This window comes from Falco naumanni, chromosome 1, assembly GCF_017639655.2.
Source record: "Falco naumanni isolate bFalNau1 chromosome 1, bFalNau1.pat, whole genome shotgun sequence".
In the NCBI taxonomy this organism is placed as follows: Eukaryota; Metazoa; Chordata; class Aves; order Falconiformes; family Falconidae; genus Falco; species Falco naumanni.
In genome coordinates, this window is record NC_054054.1 from 113,522,973 (window position 1) to 113,550,611 (window position 27,639).

A 27,639-nucleotide genomic window follows, 5' to 3' on the forward strand; every position below is an offset into this window, starting at 1 on the left:
TACACCACACCCATGACCAGTCACCATACCCACATTCCTTGAGCAGACATAGACAATCACAATCGATGTCCATTGTCCCCATTTCACACTATTTCTCCATATCATTAAAAGGCAGTTAATCGCATGAGAATTTAACAAGGATGGTGCCAACAGTCGTGTTTTCACCCAGACCTACATGGATTATCTGTCTTCAGCTTTATCGAGACACCGGTGTCTCCACCACAATGTCCTCAGAACTCTGATGGCTGAAGCCACAATGCTCTGGCAGCTCATGAGTCTAAGGTGGGCTATCTGTTTTGCCACTGCCAAAGTATTTCACTATTGTTCAAGAGGCCGATCTATTAAAGCATTTGGATATATCATCAAATGACCCACAAACACATTACAATAACTACACTGTTTCATGGAAGTTCAGGTTCTCCCTTAAAATACAATTTGATTTGAGAATTAGCTTTATCTCACCCATAACTCCCATCTGCAAAATGCAGATTGTCTCTTTCAAGATAAATAGGTGGCATCTTACTCATGGAACTTCACATGGTTTGCTATCTAATCTATGGGGGTGGGGTGTGGGGGGGTGGGGAATATCCCATCTTGTCATGTGGTTAGTTTTTGGGTTCTGTTATCCTGCAAAAGAATTTCTTGCCTAGGGATTGCAGCTGAATTGCAAGAGTTTTTCGAGAAGGTCAGTTCCTTCAGTTGTCTACTGTTTTCTGTAGAATGCTGTATTCAGACAGGCTCTCACTTCTCTTAATAGTAGTATTTGACAAGTTCTGGCCTTACAACTTCAAGTAAATCAGAAGACTGCAGTTCCATTAATGCATAAATACATAGTGCATGCTTCACCAAAAACGCCATTCACTGTACATACCTCAGGCACAAGTTTATCTGCTACAAACTTTCAAGTGCACCAGCAGTCTGGAAGGTCAACAGAAATGGTATTTTAAGGCCGCCTGATCTTGTGCCGGGGACTCTGGGTTAGATATGCTCAGTCACAGATACCTGTTCTACCTGCCCACTCTGCCATCTGCACCTGAAATGCCAAAATCAAGACAGGCTTGGTGGCCACCAACATTACCGGGGTTTTCCTGCAGGCCAAATCTGAGTCACAATCATGCCTGCAAACCCTTGGTCACCAGTTTTATTAACCTGGTTTGACTCAGAGCAGAGTCCAGGTGATGAAATTTTGTTCCAACACTGCAATTGGCAAGTAGAATTGATGCATGAAGAAGAGATGAGCAGAACTGGCAAACAACAGACAATCCTTATGCCATGTCTTCCTATATGCACCAAAACACAACTTCAAATAACACACCTGTCAATACCTTCAGCTAAGTGACTCAAGAAGCACATTCTCAGTACACCAGCCACCTCCTTCTCCAAAACTAGCTGTACACATGGCTATTTTATCATATTTTGTGCTCACAAAGAAGGGAAAAGAATTGAGTTCCTGACCTTTGGTGGGTTTGTTTAGAAAGAAACAAGGTTTGTACGAGGGGGTGTCGGATCACACCACATGCTGATGATCTCCTGGGTTGAGGGGACAGAACCCTGTCATTACCATCACCACATATGCTCTCCCACCTTAGAACACCACGGTGGATCAGTCTTGCACTCCCAGATCCTAATCCCAAGTGTCTGCATGGTGTGCTGCACCCCCCCCCCCCCCCCCCTTCCCTGTATTAGAACAGTCACTTCTCAGCTGAGTCAGTCACCACAACTGCAGAGGGCAGGAAAAAGCCCACCATGTTTTGATACGGTTAGCAAAAGGGTGTCTGCCCTATCTCTTGTTGCAGAAAGGTGAATAGGGATATTAATACCATTGTCACAGGCTTGTCAGTATAAACAAACGTCATGCACAACAAAGATTGATCCCGGATACAGAATAGCCATGTACAAACAAGCCTAACCCACCTTTTACTAAGGAACCATTTGCCACAAAAGGCTATAGAGGTGGAGCTGGCAAAAAGGATGATGGGAGCCAGAGAGAGCGGGTGATGCTCCCACAGCTCCATGGGATCCTACCCAGACAGGCAGCATCACTTGGCTGCAAAGACAGACTTTTGCCATGAAGGAGCTTTCGGAGGGGCCTCCCAAAAACAGTATTTCTGCTGGAAACCAGTATAAAGGTACTGGATGCAGGTCCATCATCTTCTCTGCTTGTGCACCTAGTTTTGCAGTGATAAAGTTGCCACCCCCAACCAGTACCAGCAGCAGCGGAGCAGCTCCACTAGCAGCCTTGCATGGATTAAGGGGCTTCTTGTAAACCTGCAGCACCTCTACTGAGATGACTGCTGAGCTGCAGGTGAGGTAGAAGTGCAAGAGGAGAGTAACCATCCCAAATTTTGTTTGCACAAGTTCTCAGCCCTCAGAATAGGAAACCACCTGCTAACACCAGTTAGCAGGATCTTCACAGCTGTATTGAGTCCTGGGCAGAACATTTCAGTGGTGAAAGCTTCCCAGAAGGCACAGGTCCACAAGCCACTGGTGCAGGGTTTTATTTTTATGACTTCGTATCACACAGGAATTTCTCTGTTCTGCAATACATTATATTCCCAGATTTTCTCCCCTCATTCTGCTGTCTGTTCTCATCTGTGAGAACATATGATAAAGGAAAGCTTGGGACCAGAGTCCCTCACAGGTCTCGGAGGCAGCACAAAGGACTGCTGGATCTTTCAGTTGCCTGAAGGGTGTGTTAAATCAAACAGCCAAACAGAAAATTTCCCACCTCAACTGTGCTGACAGCAGTTTTTAAAAAACAAAGGAGGTCTGTAAGATAGGGTGCAACTTCCTCAGGACGTTTTAGAGAACCATCTCATCAACCCACTCACAGTGCAGTTATAGGGTTGCTGAAATTGTCATGGTCTACACACAAAACAAGAAGAAAGAATCGAGACTCGTCACTCTTGGGTTTTCATGGGCAGCTTGAGAATAACTGGATGATAAAATCCCTCACTAAAAACAAGTTTTCAGAATGCCTCTGCTCCTATCTCAAGGTTGCTAGGTTCATACACAGCAGTACTCCCCTTCTTCACTAAGGTCATACAGTTCTATGCTACCCCAAGGACAGCAGATAATAAACAGAAATCCTTTATTGCAGGACAAAGAAACACAGCCCACTGAGGAGAAAGAAATGGCAATACCCAAACTACAATTTTCAAGCAGCACTCCCTGAAATAGAAGCCTTTTTGCTCATGCCAAAAGTCAAACTTCACCACTACAAAGTTGATTTAAGTGCATGGCTGTGAAAATCTCATCAGCATAGTCTGTACAGAGGAAGGCTGAATTTTCTACTTTCTCCATCCAGCTTCCTTTGGTCTGCCTATTGCCAATATGCAGGTAACACCCTGTGTAACTCATCCCATACCTTCACATCAGAGTGGAAAAACAGAAAGAACAAAAACCATGGAAGAGGAACAGACAACATCTACCTGGCAGATCAAAACTGAAGTGTATATACACACAGAGGAGATCTTTTAACAAAAAGCCAAAACAAACAAAGTTCAGGAATCAACAGGTGTGAACCTCTCTCCCAGCCATTCTGATCACACACAAACCACATTTTAGAAGTATCTAGAAACTGTAACTCCTCCATTTCGCAAGACATGGCTCTAACTTTTAGTACAAACATCAGATACTGGACATGCCTAGGCAGCCAGTCATTCTACCTCCTTGCAAATCTGTTTCCCCAGGCAGTTCTGGTTCATCCACCAAGTCATATTTTCAGTAAGTTCCTCTTCCCTCCAAAGGTCACAGTCATCTCAATTAGCTGCTGGGCTGTAATGTTTCTCCTCCAAAATTAAACTGCTGGATTTTCAGATGGTCCTTGCTGACATGAAAGTACACACTCCGCACAAACGAGTAGCAGCTAAAGGGAATTCAGGGTGACAGGAGGGATTAGAAAGATCCTGTGCTTCAATGGGGAACCACTACCCTGAGTCCAAACAGCTTACAATAAGATGAGACATTAAGGCATGAATCTGACACAGGACTTGCTTCATATATGAATCATTGGCATCCTCAAAGATGCTATCTCTTCTGACCTCGCTTTTGTAGCAGCCAGTCTCTAGACCCTGGTTAGTCACACTCACACACGCACCCCACCAAATCTGCTCTTGATTAGCTCAGACATGACTGCTGCAGGAACCTGGGTACCGACGAAAGCCTTGCCACTGACACAGAACACAATGAGCTGAAACAGTGCCACCAACACAGGGGTTTTCTACCTGTAGCCCACAGACTTGCAGCGATCATCAGAAACCTATTTACTGCCAGCAGACTGCAGTTTTCTCTGCAAAGTTCTCCTCTGCTACCAGAATTTGGGGTATCTGGAAACAAAAAAGTTGACATTCAGTCCTCTGATGCCGGAAGGCACTAAACATTCAAAGTATCACCTTTCAGAAGAGTTACTGAACCAATGTGGCCATCTTCACTTACTACAAATTAATACTTTCACCACTTCTCACCCTCCAATTTCCTTAAAATCAGCATCTTGAGTTAGTTTCTGCTTCTATCAATTATCAGTAGCAGAATTCCAACAACTGAGTAATAGGCAGAGATTGCAAAACAATTTCTTGTAACAACCAGGCTACTATTCTTTGTTTCCTTTCCAATAAAGGCTGTAACAGTGTTGACAAGGAAGACAAATTACAGAGGCAGTGATCCACAAAGTCCTCTCCTTCTTAAGAATTACCATTTTAAGAAAGAGTTATAAAACAATACAATAAAAAGTTACAGGAACATTAAACCAATGTCACATAAATTGCAAATACCTATTTCAGATCTTATCTAATGTTATGGCACGCAAACAACATTTAAACTCAAGTCCTGGCCTCTGGGAAGGTGGCTTAATCAGAGGAACAGGTCTTTTCTTCCCCCACGATGAAGTATAACCACAGGATCTGAAAACAAGCTTTTCCTCCAGTGACTCCCAGCTACCTTACTGCACTTGAGCGAGCCAACAAATACTCATCCTACATACAGGTGTATACATACAGGTGTATACATACAGGTGTATACATACAGGTGTAACAAAGCTTAACTTGGGGTGGGTGAGGGTGGGCTGGTGGATTGAAGGAAGTTTTAAATAAGATTTTTCAGAAAAGTTCTGGTCCTGATCAGGAGTAATTGCTCAGAAAACAGTTTTCCCATCTGCAGTGATTAGTTAAGTTTAGCAAGTTACAGGAATGCTGGATAACAGGCAGATCACAACATGGATTCACGAGAGATTTGCTATGGAGAAAAGGACTGTGTATACCCTCCTTAATTCTCTCTGAAAGAAAAACAGTGCTTGAAGTCTTCAGTCCGAGTTAGGCAGAACGCGTCTGCTGTTTGAATACAACAGCACCATCCAGCGGATAAGCAGCACTTGCTTCTCCTCTCCCACCACCTCACCTACATTTACCTATAGAACACACAGTATATAAACCTTCTTCCAGCTTTGAGCATTTTAGACCACATTAGAAAGCGTGAGCCATTTCAGGAGTGGTAAAAAACATCTCCAAAAAGAACTACACTTTCTACTTCCAGGCAGCTCTGGCAGCAGCAGATTACATAGCACCATCTCTCTCTAGGTGTTACATTTCCTTGCACCAGAGCTGCAATCTCTTAACCCCTGTAGAGGAGAAAAGGTTGACCCTGATGTAACAACTGACCATACCTCACCCTTGGATTTTACCACTGGGAACAGCTTCACAGCCAGACACGCTGCAGTGAGTCCACACGTGACCCCATGGAGAAGGCAGGCAACCTCCTCTGCACGTTTGGCCCGGTTCACACTCCAATTTTGCAGATGCATCCAGACTGCTTGTGACTCCCCAGGACGATGACAGTTGGCTGTTTCATCTCTTTCCACAGCGGCATCCCTAACAATTTGTCTTAACACTTGCAAACAGTCAGAACCCCCCCAGGAGGTTTGACACTACGGCCTCTCACAGGAGACATTATCCCCTTTCTTTGAGACAAATGAAGATGAGACAAACTATGTAATGCCTCCTCCTTGTTAGTTTATTGTTCCCAATGCAATTTAGCAGTTAACAAATGTAATAAATCTATCCAAAGTTTTTTAAAAAAATGAAAATCACAAGGACTTCCATGTTTTGCTCTGTTCCCATCCTAGCAGAAAGCCAGATTCAAATCCATGGTACTAGCACTTGGTCCCCATCCCCTGAGATTATCTTTAGGAATTCTTACTAACTAGTGCCGCTTCCATAACTCGGTCTGAACACTTACTCATAGATCAGTCTCTGCTGCTTCACCTGACACTCACAGAAGACTCACAAGAAAGATCACATCACTAGAACACGTCAAAATGCCTACAAAATCTTACCTTTGTGAGAAAAGCTTTAGTCACATTACGGAGGAAGAATAAAACAAAATACCATTGACTTACCACAAAGAGAAGGTAGCAGACACCACTATGTTTTCCACCACCTCTGAGGTTGGGTTGGTCAGACAATTTCCAGAGAAATGCAGGTAGCAAAGGCTGCAATATCAAGGATTTTGTAGATATATGTCTGTCTGACCCTTTTAATACAGTTCTTACATTATACCAAAATGTGATTCACCAACAAAAGCATGGGTGGTCATAAAGGTAAAGCTGCCTTCTAAAAACAGGAGAAGCTCATGCCACACATTCACTGCTTGATTACTACACAAATTCCCTGTAGTCACCAAGTTTCAGAACCAGTTATTTCACTCCCCAGAGGAAATTAAATTCTCTAAAATTGACTGTTATCTACAACATGATTTTCGAACTTTTTTCCCACCATTCTTAATGTGAATAAACTCAAGTCTATTATAAATTCAGAGACTGTGGATTTAATTCCCTGTCAAATGCATGTAGCCTGGTGATTAAGAGATATGAGGGACTGGGGCAGGCAGGGGTGGAAAGGAGTGAAGGTTTTTCAGTGTTATGATAACCCCAAAGCTTGTCCGAAAACTCCTGCTTGTTCTCCTCTGGCGGATATCAATGAGAACTTTTGCCTTTGATTCATACCCCTGAGGAACTTACACAAAATATTTAACATAGTTCGAAAAAAAAAATAATCCCATAACATCCCTGAACAACAGAGAAAGCCAGAATACAACCTTGTAGGTGCAAAAAGCAGGTTTATGGTGGGTTTAGGGCCACACTCTTTCCCATCTGTAACTATTCCCATTTCCTTCAAAGGAAAGGACAGTGGAAACATGCCTCTTTATTATCAGATACACTTGACAAGTTCACTGGCACAATTCCCCATACTGTTGGCACAGCCATCTGTCTACACTGCTAACGCACTGGGCCAAGCCCAATTTACTGACTTTGGCCAGCTACAGAATGTAAAGCAGATGCTGTTGTATTGTGGAACATAAGGTTTACCAATTCCAGAAGCAACCTATGCAAAAAAAAACATTTAAACGACCTGTATAAGACAGTCTCTAAACCTGAAATCCCTACCAAAGCTACCTACAGAGCCACAGCAGAATGATTCTGCTCACTTCCTCCTGCCTTCTCCACCTACTAGATCTCCTTAACTAAATAATTTCAGATTTTTTTTAAACCTGCATCTGTGGTTTAGAAAGACTGCCCAAGTTTGCATGTGAAGTGGAAAACACATCCAGTAACGCTGAGGATGCAGAACAAAATGTTATCATTTTCTCATCTACCCATGATTCGATTGGGACAACATAATCTATTCCTTATGTGCAGGATCAAGTGTTGTTAACAGTAGATTACACTAAAGCACGGTTAGTGGGATGTCAGGAACACACACGAATAAGAGCATCAGAAAATACGTGGCTACAAAACATCATAGCAAAGATCTAGGACGAACCATTCTTGACAAGTACGCCAGAGAGGGCGGCAACACCCCCTGCGCTGGGCGCTCTGCAGGGGCGGACGATCCATTCCAGCACAGGCAGAGCCCCAGACCATCACCGAGCACAGATTTATTAAACAGTTTAAACCGTCAGCACCGCATCCCACTGAACCCCGACGGAAACGACTGCCCTGACGCCTTCAACGGCCGCCGGGTCAGGCGAAATACCCGGCGAAAACCGCCAGCGCACACCGGGCCAGCCCGGGCGGCAAGGCCGCAGCTCGGGGGCCGGCGGAGGGGCGGCAGGTGAGGCCGAGCCCCCCCGCCACCCCCACGCGGCAGCCCACCTCGCAGGCCCCCTCCGAGCGGCCCGCAGCGCCGCCACACACCCGCAAGCCCAGCGTATCACCAGAGGCTGCCGCGGGCAGCCAAGACAAACGCCCGCACCGAGCCCGGCCCGCCGCCATTTCAGGGTGAGGGGCGCGGAGCGGCCCCGCCTCGGGCAGGCGGCGGAGTGACGTCACCCGCAGCGCCTGGCGCCCACGTGGAGCGCATGCGCGTTGCGTCACACCGGCGGTTCGGCCTCGTCCCACCCTGCCCCGCCCCTCCCGTCCGGGGCACGCAGGCCGGCGAGGGAGGAGCCGGGCCCGTTCCGCACGGCGCATCGCGTGTGCGGTCGCGGGTGGCCCGGGGCTGGTTGCCATAGCAGCGGCACCTCTCGCCGGGCCCTGGCCAGCCTCCGCCGAGGCCGCGGGCCTTGCGGCCACAGAGACCCGCCACGCTGGGCCCTGGCCCCCGTCGCCCTTCCGAAGCGTCCGCGACGGGGCAGGAGCTGCCGCCGGCCGCGGGGGCAGTGCCAGGGCGGGGGGCAGTGCCGAGGCTGGGGCTCCATATGCTGAAGGGCCGTGAGAGGCCCCTCGGTGGCAGCGCTGATTCGGGGTCCTCCCACCCGTGTCGGGGGCCTAGAGCTTGTCAGAAGGGAGAAGGGTCTCCCCAGGGGCCCTGACAGCGAGCCCCCGCTGCCCGCAGGTGTTCATACAGCCACCTCTCCACCCTACGGCCACCTCAGTGCCCTATGACCCTGTGTGAGGCTGAGGAAACGCTGTCAGTGTCATTTAAAGGACAATACCCGGAAGGGGCGATCCTGCCATAGCAACTGGTGAAATTTCCTGTATAAATATTGATGAGCCCAGAGGGAGAAGTAAATGAGAAGCCGGCCGGCCAAGTCGGGACATAGCCTGCCAGTGCAGGCCCGGCAGCAGCCTGTGGACTCCGAACGCTGCCTCCCCCCAGCTGCCCGACTCCAGGGTGCCTTTATTTCAGCCTTCCAACTGCACACAGAGAAAACATCACTTAAAACCCATGGGGTTTACATCTAGGCATCCCGTTGTTTCATGTCTTTGGCAGAGGCTTTTTTACTTTGCTTCACTTCTTTCTTAAATCGACCTAGGAAATGTCAGATCTTTTACCGCTGTCCTGTTATGAACAGTGTTGTAACGCTTTGATGACAGTGCTTGTAGTTGGTCTGGACAGAACAGGTTTAATGCCAGCTGCTCTGCCTTATTCAGCATATCATTGCTGGCATGATGTGAAGCTGAGGAGTTTGAGGAATTTTTCCAGAAATGTTCCTATTCAGAGAAGGCCCAAATGTAAAAGAAGAAATATAAAAATATTTTGGAAATAATCTGTAAAGTCTACAAGAGAAAGACTAGAAATCAACTAAACCTTAACTCTCCATTGCTTGCTTTCAAGAAGAGCTTTGGAAAAGATCCTGCTTTCAATTTTGAACTAGAGAGAAGTCCCATATACAGATTTTCTACATTTTTCCCCCTTGCACAGCTTGACAAAGGAAACTGTGGCCTAGATACACAGCAAGCTAGGATGATGTTCCCCATCATGAGACTCCTTTTCACCCTTAATTCCTTCACATTGAGTAAGAAGAGGTGATTTTCAGACATTAGATTAAGTCATGACTAGTAGCAAACCCAGCTTGATCTCATGATAAATATGCCTTCATCTAAGTGAAAACGATTAGAAGATAAAATGAGTTTTAGAAGTCAAATAGTATGGTGTTATAGAAGATACTGTAGTGGGAAATAGTGACCAGATAATGAGATACTTGGTTTCCCAGACTCAAAAGGATTACACAAAATAAAGCAAACCTAATCTTTTAAGAGATCATTCCCTAAAACTGGCTCAGAAAATGTTGCCTTCCTTTGTCAGCAGTTATTAAAACTGAGAAAATCCTCCCTGATAATGAAGTATTTAACAGGATTTCATAGGAGAGAGAAGCACACCAGAAGACATTCAGTTAAAATTAGGAATGCTTATTGATTTACTCTGTCCAAACCCAGGGCTGGTTAAGACTGTTCAAAAGACTTGACAAATTCACAGAGATTTCCTAAGTATGTAGTTTCCCACATATTTTTTATATTAGGGTAACAGGATCTGAGTTTGACACAATCATCCTTGTAGAAAAGCCAGCCACCTTTCTGCACTACTTTCACCAGTGTCAAGAGGCGAAGAGATGTTTGTGTTTCCAGGCTGAAGTTAGCTGCTGGGTTTTTTTTTCAGGTATGAAGATGAGCTCAACGAGGTCAGCCGGAACTGACTTGGCTCTGTTTCAAGAAGCCAGCGTGAAGGAGGATGAAGCGTTCCTTCCAAGGAGTTGAGAAAGACAACTCACCTCTGATCAGAGCACTAATGCCTTGCCTTTGGCTATTTGTTTTCCAACTGTAGGATTGGAAGCCTCTCTGCCAAGAGAGGTTGTGCAGTCTCCATCTTTGGAGGTTTTCAAGGCCCAGCAGGATAAAGCCCTGAGTAACCTGGCTTGATCTCATAGCTGATACTGCTTTGAGCAGGAGGTTGGACTACAGTCCTCCTTAGATCCCTTCCAATCTGAGTTATTCCATGATTCTATTATTTTCATTCATTTTACATCTATTTTCTTTGGCTTTCTTCAGATATCAAACTGGTAAACACTAGGTTTTTATAAAGCATGGCCAGAAAGAAGTTGTGAGTTTAACTGCTTTGCGTGACTGAGATATATGACCCAGCCAGAAAGAGGTAAAAATCTCTGTATGAGACGAAAATATCATCATTATTCAAGGAAATACAATAAAAAGGGTGAGAAATTACAGGTCTTTTGAAATACATATCACAGGCCTATATGCATTTGCAAAACAAACTGGAACAGCAAAATATCTACTGGAACACATTTATAGCGCTACAGCCTCCAGTGTCCTGCATAGTAAGGGCCAAGATCAGGTTTGGGCATAGTCTCCACTGGCTGCAAGGTTATATATCATACAGTCTAAGCTGCTCCTTCATGTCTCCTTCAGACATCTCTCCAAATGTGTCACTTTTTTCCTTCATGAGCCTGAAGATGGCAGCCAGCTGCTCTCTCTGAACCCTGTCAAGAAGAAAAGGAGAAGTAGGAATAGCCAGTCCCCGAAGGCACTTTGAGCAAAAAAACTATGGTCAAGTCAAACACAAAGCCAAACGCAGGTCATTTTATAAGCCTTACTGGCTACAGGAAATCTGCCCATGTGAGATAAGAAAGAGGTAGCCTCTGGTTCTCCTTCCTCCACCTTCCCATCTATCCAATCATCCTGCACATCTCTCTGTAGTTCTTTAAATATGGACATAAAACAGACTGCTTTAACTCTAGCTTCGGAGATCCTTAGGGCTTAACTATGCTCAGAGTTTCAAGATGACATGTAGAATTTCATAAGACCAACATGTCCCAATTTAGCAGACTCCATAATGAAACTGGATTAAGCTTCATCAACACAGTGTCCTTTCATTCTGTAATGACAGCATGTAATGACAGAGTAATTCGGAAACAGCTATTAAATTTTAAATGCATACCCTATCTTAAAACTAGAGACCAAACTGCGTTCTAGTGGGGACTTGACTTTAATCAGCCACTGGAAGATAAGATCACAGAGAGAATTTTGCTTTGATTTGAGAATTTGCCTGCCAGTGTCAAATAGAGAGATGGACTCATGTAGCCAGTCCAGCAGTGAAGTGATCCCTGTGCGGGCAGAGGCTGACCAGCAGACCACCTAGCTCAGCTTTCCTTCCCTGGAAAGTCCCATAGTGGATGATTAACACCCTTCTCCCCATAACAGATGATATCCTGATTTTTCCCTAAGCTGAAGCAGTTAACCATTGTTGTATGTCCTGCAGCATGAAGATTGGTATCTGTCACAGGGCTTTATTTGAGGAAGGTTTGGAGGAGGGCTTATATTGGTCATACATCTACGGATCATCATTCAGAGATACAGAAGGGTGGGCAGCGCAGGGGTGTCATTTGTGCACAACTAGCTCATGAACTGATGCAAGCATCTACAGAATCCTCTTTTAGGGCAAAACGAACGTGCACCTTGGCTCCAGTCAGGGTTGGCTGCGGGCTGGTACGTTCTCATCGCCAGACTCCTGCCTGATTGGGATCAGACTGCAGTATTGCCTAGCACATCTCATACCTGACTCTCCTGTGTGAGATTAAAAGAACTAATGAGGTTGTGGTGCTTTATGGCTTTAACAAGGGAGAAGCAGTTTCTATTACTTCAAGGCTCATTTGCCCCCTACGTGACTGCTGGGCCAGAATTCAGCGACAGCTCAGCAGCTCAGAGCACAGATCTGCTGCAATCCCAGCTCTCCTGCTTGCTTAGCATCTTTAGACCTCCCATGGGCTAGAAAGACAGACTCTGGCTTTTACTTCCATATGGTCACCCTGTCAGGAGTCCTCTTCTCTGTCACAGCCAGCTTTCCACATAGGACTTTAATACACTGTCATTAATCCATTTAAACGCGTGCCACTAGTTAACGTGGGGTAGTCTTCCTGCAAGTCCTGTGTGGACAAGGTGTTAGCTGTTCCAGTAACAGGAGGGGCAGAAATACCTATTGACAGACAAAACCGGGACACAATCTTGTCTTGAAAGAAGAAGACAGCATCAACACATCAGAAGCAACACCACCACGAATAAGATCGATGGAACGAGACAGCCAGGAACAAGCAGAGGGGCCCTTGCGTGCTGAGCTCCTGCTGAGTGGAGCTCTGCATTTTTTCCTTTCCTGGGCTAAGCCCCAGCAGAAGCAGGACCAGCAGGCTGTCCTTCCAGCACCATTGGAGCAGGCAGGGCAGGAAAAAAGCAGGTGCTGGCAAAAGAAAGCTTATTTGTCTGTTCTTTTCTATTGCAATTAAAATGTAATTGTCCTAAGGCCAAACATATCCTGGTAACGATGTGGGATCTTTTGGTTATGAAAGCTTTGCCCATAGGCTGTCAAGCGCCTGGATTTGTCTGTCTCTTCTGTAATTTTTTGTGCCCTCATGAATAACATCCAACTGCCCTTTCCAGACAAGAGGAAGGGAAGCACAGTCATTAATGATCAATATTTTATTTTAGATCAGTGCTGGGCACCAGAGGGCACATTTCCAGTCTGGTGTGGAGAAATTCAATACACAGCTTTGCCTCATGTGTCTGAAATGCATGCCAGCTGGGAGTGCTCCACACAGGTCTTGCATCCCTCACTCATCATTTCACAGACATTAGCACCCGTGAAACCTCCCCAAAGGTCTGTTTCCTTGTCTCCAAATCTCCAAAATCAAGATCACAGAAATATTCACTCTATTTTTTTAAGCACAACATCAATGCACTTTGGCTCTTCCCTCACCTTTACATATCATGACTGCGTATTTGAAAAACAGAAATTAAAAAAAGCTATTACTGCTGTTACTTCTCTGTACTACATAATTACAACAGGAAAGCAAAACAAAGATAAAGAGAGAAAAGAGCCTGGGAAGGAAGAGTAAGGCATCAAAAACACGAAACTGATTTTAAAAAGGAGTTTCTATCAAAGGCAGGCTTGCAAGACAACTTTGTACTGCTCCACATTGCTTTTTTATTATTATTATTTCAGATCAAGCCTATCCCATTCTCAATAAAATCATTCTTTCTTCCCATAAGTGGCATCCTCAGAACTACTTGGATTAAGGAGGTCAAACAGGATTTTACTTACTGCTGACAAAATAGGTTAATTAAGGATTTTCAAATTGCCTTGATAGGCAATTGAATTTGCATACTTAACTCCCTTAGGCTCTTTTTAGGCATTTCACTCCAAGGCGTTTACAATTATCTGGAGGTTTGGGGCAGTGAGCTGTAGGTATTTTAAAGGAGATCTGTTTCAGGAACTGCTAGGCACCCGTGTTCACAGCAGCTAAAATCCTGGGCAGAGCTCTGCATTAGGAACATTGCTAATTACTCTGCAGCCAAACAAGACCAGGATCCTGCTGTGACACTCTGTTGCTCCAGCAGAACTAAGGGAAAATCCCTGACTTTCACCATGGGTCTGACACTATTGTTAAGGAAGCCACTGGAATCTTTTATGGGGTAAAAGGCGTAGGAGGACAGAATGTACCTCTAACCTAAAATCCAAATTTTTCAACACAAATCTCTTGAGAAAGAAGTTACAAGCTGCTGGAGGCAGGGAGAACAAGCACAAACCAAATAAACTATTCAAAGGTTTATTGGACCAAACAAAGGCAATTTTTACAGATTCAAGCCACTAGAATTACAGTCCTTTGTATAAGAGCCACCATCCGATACAAAACAAACAAACAAAACAAACAAAAGTAAAAAATACCCAGACAGCCATTTGAGTTGAAGAAATAGTTTGACTTGCTGCCACTAGCAAAAATCTGGACTCAGCTCTAGACTTTGCTCAATGTACATATTGCCATGTAACTTCAACACAATGTATATAAGGCATTCTTTGCATAGTTGGGTGCTCGGGACACAGAGTCAGCCAGCCAGCACCAAGGGGAGACAGCGGCTGTACCAGCGGGATGTTGAAGCAGAGGGTCCAGATGTGCCTAAATTCATATGCAAACCAGTGAACACACTTGCAGTTGTCGGCTGTGAAGGGGCAGCCCAGCCTCTTCTAAAGCTGAAGCCTCGTGCTGTTCTTTAAATGAGCCCTTTTATTAAGAGTTTGCCAACCCCAGGTGCTGGAAATGACAACTGTGTACAACGTTTCAAGTATTGTCTGCATAGGAATTCAAAAGAAAAAAAAAAAAAAAAGCAGCCTGTTGGGTTTCCGATATGTTTGCAGCGTTAGCCAAGAGGCCGTTGTCCGGCAATGAAACGGGAACTTAAGGACCCATCCCCACCCAGCCTGGTACTCATACAACACTGCTAGAAGACTCAGATCCTCTTGTCACGCTTGCAAACCAGCTGGGTTTGATTTGAAACCTGCTACGTCTGAAGCAGGTAAACACACCCAGCCGAATTCATCTATACGTGACAAAGCTGAGGAGCAATGCTGAGCTCTGGCTCCAGTGGACAAGCCATGGGGCTAGCAAGAGAAGAGGGCACTGGAACAGCAAGCAGTCAGAGGGTGAGGAGGAGGATGTCTCTTCTAGGACCCCCACTAAATCATCCTGAGCCAGAGGGAACCCCTGATGCTATAGCTACCTCCTTGGGTGTCTCCTCTTGGGAACCGGCATAGGGAAAAGTGAGAATCCAGATATTAACAGCAGCCAAAGTGTGGCCTCCTAAACCTCCACCACAAACAGAACAGCTAAACTATCAATCCTTGTCACTTCTCGAGTCTTCTGTCTACCTACAGAATCAGCTTTCTGCTAAAATAACTACAGAAGCAAGATTTGAGTCAGTCCAGCTACCATCTGCCATCCCTCACTTGGACCCCACTTTGTCCCTCCACCCCTCAGAATAAAGCAGCATCATACAACATTTTAAATCATAGACAGTTTCCACCCCCCAGCAATAAAGAGGGAGTTTGGCCCTAGGAAGAAACAACTTAGTCTAGTATAAGGTCCAGGCTGGTCTGGAGAAGAGCTATGGTTCACCCACCCCGATAAAGGAACAACAGAATTCATGACAAGTTATACATGGTAATGAACACAACTAACAGACTCACTGCATATTTAGTGTCAAATGTGGGTTCTGTTTAGGGGAGGGGGAGAAAGGTTCATCCCAGCCCCTCCAAACACAACTCAAGTCACTGCTTGGGCCCAGCCCTGGTCCCCCCGAGCCACACAACAGGATCTCCTTAAACCAACAGGATCTCCTTAAACTTGACACCACAGGAGTTTTTGAAGAGCTCAACTTCAGACCAAGAGGGGATCCCAAATTTTGAGGGTTTATGGATTTCTCTTATGGGTGTGTTTGGTTGGTTTTGGTATTTCTCTCAAGCCTTTAAAAGATGCCAAGGGATGCCTTTAGGAGGAGGCTAGGGACAACTTCATATAGTCTTCAGTTCTGCAAAGAGAAACAGGGAGAGAAGAGAAATTTCAGTCATTTTCACCCCTCAGGCTGGTTCATTATTATTCACATAAATGAGCAGGGGGAAAACTCGGTGTGTACGTGGGAGAAGGCAAGGCAACTTCCCACCTCAGGGCAGAACAAGCTGCTGTTTGCAAACCTCATGCCTCTAAGAAGGAGACACTTCGCTTCATCAACTGCAGCAGGATAGTCAAAACCCAATCAGAAATGTAAACTCTCTCATCTGGCACCAATCTAAGTTACGGCCCTTTTGACCTACTGATGAGAGCTGGAGAAGCCCAGCTAATTGGAAGCCTTCATTAGCTCTAGGGGTTATTGCCTCACCGTCCTGTGCAGAGCCTCCCTGAGCTGCTGGCACCCTTGTCCAGCCCAGATTCCTCTTCCCTGCAGCCAGATGAGCACTGGTTTCACAGGGCAGTGTGCCTGAACAGGTTGACCTTTCTCAATTTTCCTACAGATGTGTCTGTTCAAGGGAAGGAGGCAAAAAGCCCCAGACTCTGCAGGTCACGAGGCTTCCTCTTCACGGGAAGCTCTCCTAATGTCCCAAGGAAGGAGGGTGAGATAATTAGAGATGCTTTATGTGTGGGGACATCCAGGCACTCCCTGAGGTCTTGCAGCACGTTGTTAGCAGAGCCAGGGCTAAAAAACGTGATCCCTCATTCTCAGCTTGAACCTTTCAGACACTCTGCCCTTACTGCCCCAGCATCTCCCATGGCCCAACCATCCACAATGGGAAACACCTTACAGTAGGCTGGGCAGCTGCCCACAGACAGAGACCTGCACTGAGGGAGAGGGAAGCCTCAATACACGTTACCTGGGTAGCTGCAAACACACGCAGACACACCACAGCCTAATTCCTCCTGAATTCAATAGGGTTCACTGTCTGTAATGCCTGAACCCCATTTGAAAGGTCCTTACTCCTGCCAGCCGCAGCATGAAGGCAAGTTACAGCCTCAATTCTTCCTCACTCTTCTGCAAAAGTTTGCCTCCTCCAGCAGCCTTGCAAGTGCTGCTGGCAGCTTGGATCCCCCATGGGAGATGCAGAGTGAAGCATCACGTGGGACCAGGGTTATTTGAGCAATGATGCAGAGGCTCAGTGGCCAGCCCATTAGGACAAAGAAAGGAAGTTCTCCGGAGTAGATAATCGCTCTGTGGGATTCACAGTGCTGAGGATCAGATCATCCCGCTCAAGTCACGCAAGCATAATCAGATTTCACGCGTGAGGGCATAAGGTTGTTGCCACAGGGGCCCAGAAGGAGAGGTCCCCTGCAGCATGCCACAGTTGGAGCGGGGAGGGATGGAGGCTCAGTGGCAGCCTACAGCCCCTCACAGGGATACTCACCTCCAGGACATGGCCAGGCCAACAGCTAGGGTAAGATGATTTTAAACCAAGTATGAACTTAATGGAGGAAGTCCATCAGAGCCATAAATTCCCCATCTGCAAGACAGGGTTCCCCCTTTCTGCTGCTGGAGCAAGCTGTGAGGGGAATTAGACTAAAGAACATGAGGCAGTCCCTCACTGGGGACATCAGGGCCATATAACTGCCTAGGCTGAGAAGCTCTGGCATTGCTGCCATGGAGCCTGAAAAACTTAATTAGCTTGGGATGGAGGCTGAGAGCTTTGAGCCACTGCTTATCCTTGATTCTTCCCTCCTTTCTGTTCACCTTGAACAATGAAATCCACCTGATCAGCATGCTTTCCCCCAGCAGCACAGCAATCAAGCCAGGTTAGGGTCTTCTTTTGCTGGAAGCCCATATCCTTTCTTCAGATATAGATTACCCAAATATCTCTGCTCTGGCCCAAGCTGAGGGCTAAGTTCACAAATCATACGATTTTTCAGCTGGACATGGTTCTGTGCAAGGAACAGCTGGAGAATAAGGAGCTTAGACAAGAGCAGGTCCTGGATTATGAGAGAGGCTCAGGTGCTGAAGGTCTCGAAAGACCATGCTTCTCCTGAAGCATGGAAACTGAGTGTCCTTCTGGTGGCTTCAGAAGCATTCCCCTTGCTCCCTCTCAGCCATGGCATTGGCACAAGGCTCCTTGCCTTTGACAGCAGACAGCATCCCAGCACTGACAAACAGGGTGGGCTGGTGGCATTCCTGTGTGCCTATATCCCTAGTGTGCAAAATCTGCAGTGGGTCAGGAAATCCTGTAGCCCATCGATAGACTGTAGCTTTCCAAAGGAGTCCTGACCTGCTGTAAGGAGATCCCAGAGCATCCTGCTGTAACCACTTCTGGTAATTGCTTGTGCCCTTTCCAGGAAGAGTGTCACTCAGGAAGCTGATTTTCAGAAGCATGGAGCATTCCAGCTCCTTCCCCTGGCAGAAGGAGAAGGTGCTCAGCTTGTCGGGACCATCAGTCCTCTGGTCTGAAATCCTGGCAAGGAGGGCAGATGGCAATCTGTCTCCAGAGTCTTCTTATTCTAGTCAGGCTAGGATTGACCCTTGAGGATCAAAAGCAGTGAAGAAAGGCCCTAGACAGACCTGGCAATGGGTGGTCAAGCCCTCCCCAAGCAGATCCCTCCCATCTCACTGCTGGGGATGGTCCCATCACTACTGCTTCCCATTTCTTTACCACAAGGACAGCTACCATCTCATTTCTGGTAGCAACCGTAGCCTGGTCTTGTCCAGGACTGGGGTATTGCAAGAAGAATATGAGGAATGACACACTAAATCTAAGCTTTCCCAGTGGTCCCAAAAGTGTGGGCCAGTTGCTTCAGCCAACAGGTAAAACACAGAGAGAGGAGACATAAATGCAGAACAGGGAGAGACAGTCAGTGCTTAGGAAGGACAAGAGCAGGAGAGCGAGAGGTACCAAAGGGAGCTTCTATCAACATAAAGCCAAAATTCCTCCAATGGGACAGAAAAGTTGAAAGGGGCATTTGACCTTGGGAATCACCCCTGCTCCTCAGGAACACCAGGAAAGAAGTTGAGGTTACCGGTGCCTGCATAACCAGGGAACGCAAGTCCCATTGCCTTTAGGACAGGGGCCAGCAAGAAGTCAGTGGGGTTGGGGACTGCATCGCCCCCCTGAGCAGACCTTGCCTACCGCTGTTTCAAGGCAGAAGCCTCCCATGTCTCCCAGCCACAGCAGCAACAGCTGAAAAGGCCAGAGCACAGCCAGGAAGGTGGCGCAAGCTCCTGGCCAGCTCAGCCAAAAGGCCACAATTGCCTCCTTCAGTTGTGTGCCCATCTCATTGCAACACTCCTGACCCCCCCAGCCAACATCACAGCAGCGGGGAAAGCCGTGGACAGGCCAGCCGGTGCTTTCCTCCATCACTCGGTGTTTGTGCCCCAGTGAACTGTCTACCACTTGCACCCAGCCTGGTGTAATGCCCCCATTCCCCGCAGCCCTTGGGGAATGAAATTAAACTCCCTGGCCGCAGGGGAGCCTCAGGAGAGGCAGGGCCAGGCTCCCAGAGAATTAGCAGATAAAGAACGGCAAGCTGCCCGTGCTGCACAGGATTAAGCAGAAGCAGATGAAGACAAGTTGTGAGCATTGGGTGAGGGAAACACGGAGAAGCAGCCACAAACTAGGACAATTCAGGACCTGAGCCGAAAGAAAAAACCCAGAAGCTCAAGCAGAATTGCTGTTTGGTCTGAAATCTCATGCCAAGGCAGGGTCAGAGACTCATACCCTGCAAAGACTATGCAGGAACTTGCAAAACTTTCCTCTCTGGAACAGGAGAGGAGGAGACAGGGAAGGGGCCTCCTGGCCTCCCCTTCCCTGGGTTTCTGAGGGAGGTATCCAGAGTTGCTCAATTGTTAAAGCTGCTGGGGACTCATGACTCAATCAGATGCTCTATAAATAGGGACAGAGCTCAAGCCTACTGTCATCTCATAGATCAAAGGAGATTTTCCTTGGGGACATGGTGGAGGCAGGGAACAGCACTGGGCCACCAGGAGACTCCCTCCTCATACAAGCAGAGCCTGGCATCTAGGGAGGGAGCATCAGAGCAGGGGAAGCTCAGCAGGGACCTCCCAAACACACAGTGCCCCTTTCCTACAAGAGGAAGGTGGGAAGGAAACGTGCCTCATGCACTGGGTGTTTTGCAGCTGAAAGCAGCCTTGCCCGTGTTGGGTGCCATCCCCATGGCTGGTGGCCACAGTGAAGCAGTGGCCAGCCTGACCTGAAGAGTCCCCATGGCTTTGCAATCCTTTGCTGCCACTCCTCCTCCCTCTGCCCAGGATGACTATCGTGCTGCAGAAGATGAAAAGCAAACAAATAATAAAACCTCAAAGAAAACCCAAACTTACCAGCTTCCCTCATCCAAAAGAAGCACCATGCTGGACAGGACAGCAAAGCTGCTGGCTTGGGGGTGAAGGTTAGCAAAAGAGAAGGGAGGAGAAAGAAGGCCAGATCCCATGCTATACAGAGCGGGGAGCAAGCAAGCAAGCCAGGGCTATGTGATGGCAATGCAGGGGGTGGACAGGGACACATGCCAATGGAGAGCTCTCCTGAAACGCAACCTCCCCCAGCCCAGTCCACCCACTTATTTTTGGAGGGCCAGTAGTGGAGATGTTTGGAATAGGTCAGGGTCTGTCAACATAGTCATTAAACCCCTGCAGCTGCTTCCTGCCCTTGTGTGCTCCAGAGTTGTCATCACAAGCATTGTTTCATTCAAAACCAATCTTCAGCACGGCTGTCCCTCAAAAGCCACAGCTGCATCCCCACTTCGATCCAAGATGTCTGGCAGAGCAGGGAAAGGTCTCTCCTCTCTGCCATTCCCTGGAGCCAGGGTCCATCCAGGGCACCCTGCCTTGCTGAAACTCCAGGGCTCAAGCCCAGTTTTATTCAGCGCCTCATAACCAAGAGGTACTCTGAACCCAGCTGGGGAGGAGACAGGTTTCCATTGCTAAATTCCCACAAAGAAAAAGACTGAGCATGAGATTTACAGCCACTCAATTCCCCTTGCATTAATTCCAACTTGCAGTGTCCCCTCAACCCATCCATGGCCAGCCACGAGATGAGAGGAGAGGACTGAGAGGCAGGAGGACAATTTGCTCCTAGAATGGGTCACCTGGCTGCAGGAACTGAGCCCATTAGCCAGGGAGACCAGGAAGCCACCTTCTCCTCAGTCTTACAGAGACTGAGTCCATGTAAGTGCATCTGCAAACAGTGGAGCGTGTCCGAGCAGTTTGGTGCCATTCACTCGGACCTTGCTCAAGGGGTGCCCTAGCTGAGGCTCATGGGGCAGATTCTGGCTCTCCAGCCCAACCTAAATCCCAGAAAGAAGAGAGAGGACAAAGAGGAGAGACCTTTGCACAGACTGTCAGATGGGTTCTGCTTTCCTTTCTCCAGCCAAAACACCTAGCAAAGAGTGGCAAGAGCAGAGCACAAACAGCTCAACCCCTTGGCATCACCGATGCCAACCAAGACTGCCCTGCCTCAAGGAAAGAGAGAACTGAAAGCAGAGACCCAGGGGAGTAATTTCTCCTGACTGTTTTCTCTTTTACTATGAGTGGAGCCTTCTCGCAGCTGTCGATGCTTAACAGAGTCCTGATCATTCTCCTTTCTAACTGCAAAAAAACCCTCACTTAACCTCTTTCAACTTCAAGGGAGGTTTGACAAGCAGCTGGTAGAGACCACTTCAATCCATCCATGTGAGCCAGGCTCCGGAGGCACACTGGGGAGCCCTTCCTCTTCCTCCCTCATCTGCACGACGTGCCCAGCCATGACAGCAACACCTAACAGTCAGCCTTTGTCAGCTGCATCTCATTCCTACACAACTCAGCCCTGTCTGAACAGGGGTGAGCTGCACTGCTACCAGTCACATATCTCAGCCTGAGCTACTGCTTTGCACCATGGCAGCTGCAGTTGGCAATAGATGGTCAAAAGCCTCTGGTGCAGAATAGAAGGGTTTGGGAAATAAGCTGTGCTGGCTTGACTAAGAGCTGCATCCTTCCCCTGCACTCTTCCCCTTCCTGCCCAGACTGTTTTTCTCCCCCAGGGAAGCAAATGCTACGTGCTTCTGTACTAGAAGTACTGGTGACTCCCAAGCATGATCGAGCACAGCCACCACCTGTGCAGATGTATTTGCCAACTAGATTTACTGTCCTTCTCCCTCATTGAGCAGTCCCTCTATTTTTTAAGGCTGAAGTAACCAGAAGGAGGAAGTTGCATCGCTCAGTAAAGGTCACATTCCTTCTCCTTTTAGTTCTGATTTAGCACCAGTTCGAAGCCACAAGACTCACGTGAATACTAGGCAAGAACCACAACTTCTGGAGTGATGCAGCTTAGAGCAGAAGTGGGTTTTTGGCTAAATATCCCAGTCTACCACATGCCTGTCCTCACCTGTCTGAAGTCCTACAGCTCTGCCTGGAAAAGGCAAGTAATTCTTTCAATGGCACCTCCAAAATTAGGGGTCCCTAAATTAAGACTTGTTGACACCGATCAACACAACAAGTAGCCTCAAGGGGGTCTGGGGGACCCACTTGCATTTTTGGGATGTTGCTTACAAGCTCCTTCACATGGGAACCTGGTGGTCCATGGGAAAGCTGGAGGAGTGACAAGTCTAAAAGCAAAGACTAAGCCTGTCTCAGCTTTGGCAACACACCTTACAACTAACTACCCACTCACTCAGCAGCCCTAGTTATTCCAAATCAGCAAACAGAAGTGGTTGTGGGACACCCAGTTTCAGACATCTAAGACAGAATAGGTAAGCATCTGAATATGAAAGGCCCCATTCCTGCCCCCCTCCCTTCCCCTAGTGCTCATGGAAAACAAGATGCAGGCAGAGGGGAGAGGACTCATTAACCTGTTATGAGGAGGGAAGGGGGAGGGAGGTGAGACAGGTGGTCAACTGCAGCTCAGAAACCCTCCCCCAGAAAATGAGACACAAAAGCAAAAATAAACAAAAAACACATTAGCAGATATTATCAGTGGTACCACTACTTCTAAGAAGCAGCGTCCTTACCAAATAGATTTGCAAGAATGTTTGTGGTCGAGGACCTAATGTACTGGCTACAGAGATGTGAGATCAGAGGTCAGCTCAATCCTGCAACATAAAGGTGGCAAACCTGGGTCACAGCAGATCAGCAGCATGGTCGGGGTGCACAGAGTTAGGGAAAGGGATGGGACTGCCGAGGGAGAAGGATGAAGGACTGGGCTGAGCCACTGCGCTCAGCTCACCTGGGAGCTTACCTGGCAGCAGCCCTGCCCCCTTACATCATCTGCGAGGCCTGAAATGAAAAGCTGCTGATGCCGCAGTGAAGATTTGGGGGGAGGGAGAAAGTAAGCCAGCAACAAAGCAAGAGAAAAAAAAATTCACAAAGCTGCCTTAAAGAAATGAACAACACAAATATGGAAGAGAAGAAAATAAAGGAGCAGTAGAAAAAACACATCTGCCAATGGTCCTCAGTGTGGAAGGCTGCTTGGTCCCTTGGAGGGACCCAATGCCTGGGCACTATCCATCAGTTCTAGGTGCACTGTCCTGCCCTGGGATTGCTCCAGACAGACGTGAGAAGTGATGCCTGGGAGGTCCTTCATGCCCGGGAAAGGTCCATCACCCCCTGGAGCCTGTTCTACAGTCCTGAGTACAAAACCCCCATCCCACCGCTGTCCATAGCCAATGCCCCCTCAGTGTCCCCAGGGTGACAGCAGGAGCATTTGTTGCCACAGAGGAACCAGCCCAAGGCCCTACAGGACTCCTGGCCTTGAAAACCTGAGCAACGATTGCTCAGCTGGTTTGGATGGAGCTGCTGGTCTTGCTGCAGGTAGACTTCTTGCATTGGAACTTAGCAGGATCCTGAAAAGCAATTCCCATTGAGCCCCATGGCCTCCTCCCACATCCACTCACTTCAATCCACCACCACCCACCCCAGGTGAAAAATACAGTGACACTAACAGACCTGCTTAGCACTTTACAGGCTGGGGGCTTCAGGCACAATAAAGATATAACAAAAGGAAGCAAGCGAGCAATGTTTTTCCTGATGCCACCAATGCAGATTCAACCGTGTGCCAGAGGAAACTGGAGTTCATTTCTGTTCCTGACCCCAGAACACACAGCCCTTGCAGGTATTTGCTCCTGGCAGTGCTAGAAGGTAGGTAAAGCCCAAGATTTGAGGACAACTGGGAGCCCAGAAACTAGGGGAGAAAGGAAAGACATCTCTTGTTGCCGACATGGAAAGGATAGCTGCAGGCTCAGCTAGTGAAGGCAGCCTGCACAAAGCCCCGTGCACCACCTGAGTCCTTCCCAGGACCAGAGTGAGCGTGTGTCAGTGCCTTGGGCAGGTCTCTGGATTTACGCTGCCTACCGCAATGCCCTGCTCATGCCACAGAGACAAACCCTGGCCAGCCCAGCAACTGGCAATGCAGAGATGTTGCCCAAGGGCCTTGAGGCAAGGCTTGCCAGCAGGAGCACGCCTCGCCCAGGGGTGAGGTGTGATCCCTCCTCCATCCTTGCATTCCTTGCTGCACTCAAGTTTCCATTTGGTCTGTATCAGGCCCTTACACCATATCAGTTGTGGTGGTACTGAGACCACGACACCACAGGCGAATGGTGACAAATTCCCACAAATCATTCTAGGAGGTGCACACCACTGGGTGCAGAATTGGGTCCTGCAGCTCCTGGGACAGCAATGGAGAGAACAACATCTCCCAGGCTTGTTGAGCCACCACTGGGAAATGAGTTCCCTGCAGCCTGACCAAGAGGGAAGGGGTACGAGCTGCACACATCTGCTAGGGAGCAGCCTGCCACAGAGCCTGCCTGCAGGGCAAAGCCCTTGGCTGTGGGGTTTGACATCTCTGCTTCAGCGTGGGTTCTGCATGCTGGTGAGCTAAGGGCTCCCGCTGCACGTGGGCAGAGGCTTCACGCTGACAGCACAGACTGGCTTTGGACAGGGCTTTGCAGCTCGAGGTGCAAGGCTGGCATTGATTTCCGTTGCATAGGCTGTGAAATCCTCAGCTAGAAAGCTTGGTTTCAGTAACAGGACAGGCTCTTCCTTTCTTCATGCAGGGCTCAGGAGGACACTAGCAAAAAGCGTGAGATGAACGATTCTCCAGCTCTCCCAGGCCCAATACGTGGCAAATCCCCACTACTTACAGCTGAGGAGCCAGCCCTGGGTACAGACATTTCCAGTCTCACCCCTATCACAGTGAACTCTAAAGCTCCACACTCACTCACTTTGCTCCAGCATTTCTCAGCTATGCCTGTGTCCTCAGTTTGGAGGCCATCCACAGGGTAAAGGGAGGGGAAGTAGCTAGAGATCAGCTCCTCAACAGATGTAAATCAACATGGTACTAATAGGATCAGGGGAACTACACCAACTTGCATCAGCTGGAAGATTTGGTCTAAGCATCCAGAGAAGGAGCCACACACAGTGTTTCCATCTCCTAAATCAGTGTGACTTTATTTGTTCTCGTACCTTCCTTGGTGGGAGAGGTCTGGACCACTGTGCAATGAGACGTTGAGCCTGAGGCTACCAAGGCAGTATGGGGAGAGAGAGGTCTGAACACACCAGGCTTGCTTCAAGAGGATGATAACCAGATGGCCTTGGGCAAGAAGAAAAAGGAAACTCACCTTTGTTCTTCCTCAAGTTCTTCTTTGGTCATCATTGACTTGTACTGGTTTCCCCTCAGCTTTCCAGGACTGTATTTAAAAGAGAATGTCTCATCTGCAGCTGGAAAGGGGGAGAAACAAAGAAAATCAAGAGATCATGTGAGCCAGAGACCTCCGGTGAGCAACAACCAACAGCAGTGGGCTTGTTCCCTTGAGATGCTTGCTGACCCCTGCTCCTGCACACATACCCCAAACACTACAGCCACCCCAAAACCACTCTTCCTCAGTCAGCTCCAGTCTCCAGAAAGCCTGGGCAGCGCTGGGGAAACTGTGTGGATTGCAGTGGAGAGCCGAGGTGTTGCTGGCCAGAGGATGGCAGGAGTCCGGGCTGCAGCTAGCACTGGCAACAGCACGGACTGTTGTGAGCAAGCAGCCCTGCTTGGAAGCAGATACAAGTAAATCCTACAGCACGGGAACCATATGCTATTGCTCTCCCTGGATTCAAAGCCTTGCAGGCCCATCTTGGCTTATCAAGACATGGTAATCCTTCCCTGATTAGCTCACAGCATTTTCCACTTCTCTCCAGACTTGCATTCCTCCTTCCTCCCTCTCCTCGTCCAGGGGCCCTTTCCCAAGCTTGAGGCTCCCAGACAGTGCTACAAGCACAGCCGTCCCAGGCCACGCAGCCCAGCAGCTCTCCTTCAGCCCTTGGCAAAGCCTGTGAAAAAAGGAGGTGCCACACTGCAAATCCCAGGAGCACCAGCATAGCTGGGTCCGAGTCCCTCTGTCACCAGCCAACAAACCTGAAGAGGAAACCAAGGTCTCCTTCTCCAAGCCTGGATGGTCTCCTACCCAGATTGCCAGCCTCAGTCCTGTGCTAATTACAGCACCGAAGCTCACAGACTCTGAGCCAAAGCCAATCCTTCTCCAATCGGATTTTGTTCGAGCACTATTTGCTTTTAAAAACCTCTCCTCTGCTTTATCTTACTACAGAGGGGAGAAAACAACAGAGTGGAGGTCAATCCAAAGGGCAGGCCAGGAAGAGCAGCTGCTTCGGGTAGTTGCCTTTATTGGTTATCTGTGGGCTGTTTATCTGCAAGCTGTTATCTCCCAAGGACTGCAGGACTCGGCGGCTGGTTCACATCAAGCCATCTAGCATTGCTGTTTCCACATCCACCCAGAAACATCTGCAGATACTTCCAAAGCATCCGCAAAAGGAAGATGTTATGGTATTATCTGCACGGCCCTGAAAAACTGCACATCATTCACAAACCAAATATCCAGGGTGATACTTCCCAGAACCAGCAAGACCCCAAAAGTGGTGAAACTCTCCCGATTTTCTCACCTGATGTGGCAGGTGAGAAAGCCCCAACTTGCGCGTCACCCGTGGACCCATCCCCTGTCCTCAGCCACCTAAGAAGACCCTTCCAATCCTTGCCACTGCTGCGGGCACCACATGCATGACAGTCTCTCCTCCACCTGCCCAAATGAAAAAAACACCCCACAGCCCCTTTCCTCCCTTCCTCACACTGGGAAGGATTCAGCATCAAGCAGCTTCCCTGTATTTTCAGGTCAATACTGCCATTAAGGATTTTCTGCCCACATCCAAGGTCAGCTGCTTCATTTAGTGATTTCTCCCAACCCCAAGCTCACACGTGCATTCAGCTGCTGCCAGAGCTCTCGCAGACCTTGGGGACCCCCACGCAAAAGGCAAGGCAGAGCCACATTTTGTAGATGGGGATGCCTGAGATCTCAAAAACAAGGCTATGTGGGCAGGTACAGGACCAAGCATGCCGGCAACAGCAAGGTCACTGCCACTAGCATAGAGTCTGCCTGGAGCAACAGCAGCGGGCTGGGAATTTCACAGAAACCTCCTCCCTGCAGATACCCACATTTCCTCCCTTCTCTATATCTCTGTCCCTCATCTTGGGGAGCTTCCCTGGGAAGTGCTGGTGGATTACTGTGCAGTTACTGATCAAGAGTGTTCCTCTAATCCCCAAATGTCATCAGAGCTCCCGGGGGAACTACAAG

At 48.1% G+C, this 27,639-nt stretch overlaps 2 protein-coding genes across 6 annotated transcripts in view; both read right to left on the bottom strand.

Moving 5' to 3' along the window:
* Nucleotides 1-8,339, bottom strand: part of ST6GALNAC1 (ST6 N-acetylgalactosaminide alpha-2,6-sialyltransferase 1) — a 29,768-nt gene extending 21,429 nt beyond the window's left edge. Inside the window, exon 1 of one of the 2 annotated variants that reach the window (XM_040579304.1) lies at nucleotides 6,392-8,339. The gene's annotated coding sequence lies outside the window, so the exon portion shown is untranslated. The remainder of the gene's footprint in view (nucleotides 1-6,391) is intronic. The other variant, XM_040579313.1, reaches the window with a different exon arrangement.
* A 2,002-nt stretch (nucleotides 8,340-10,341) lies between these two features.
* Nucleotides 10,342-27,639, bottom strand: part of MXRA7 (matrix remodeling associated 7) — a 29,488-nt gene continuing 12,190 nt past the window's right edge. For 2 of the 4 annotated variants that reach the window (XM_040579380.1, XM_040579352.1), the window contains 2 exons: nucleotides 25,630-25,729; nucleotides 10,342-11,211 (listed from right to left, as the gene is read on the bottom strand). In XM_040579380.1, coding sequence (XP_040435314.1) covers nucleotides 11,097-11,211; nucleotides 25,630-25,729 — 215 coding nt within the window. In that variant the 3' untranslated portion in view covers nucleotides 10,342-11,096. Of the gene's footprint in view, nucleotides 11,212-14,312; nucleotides 16,085-23,025; nucleotides 23,107-25,629; nucleotides 25,730-27,639 lie in introns of those variants that run through there. The other 2 variants (XM_040579371.1, XM_040579362.1) reach the window with 2 other exon arrangements.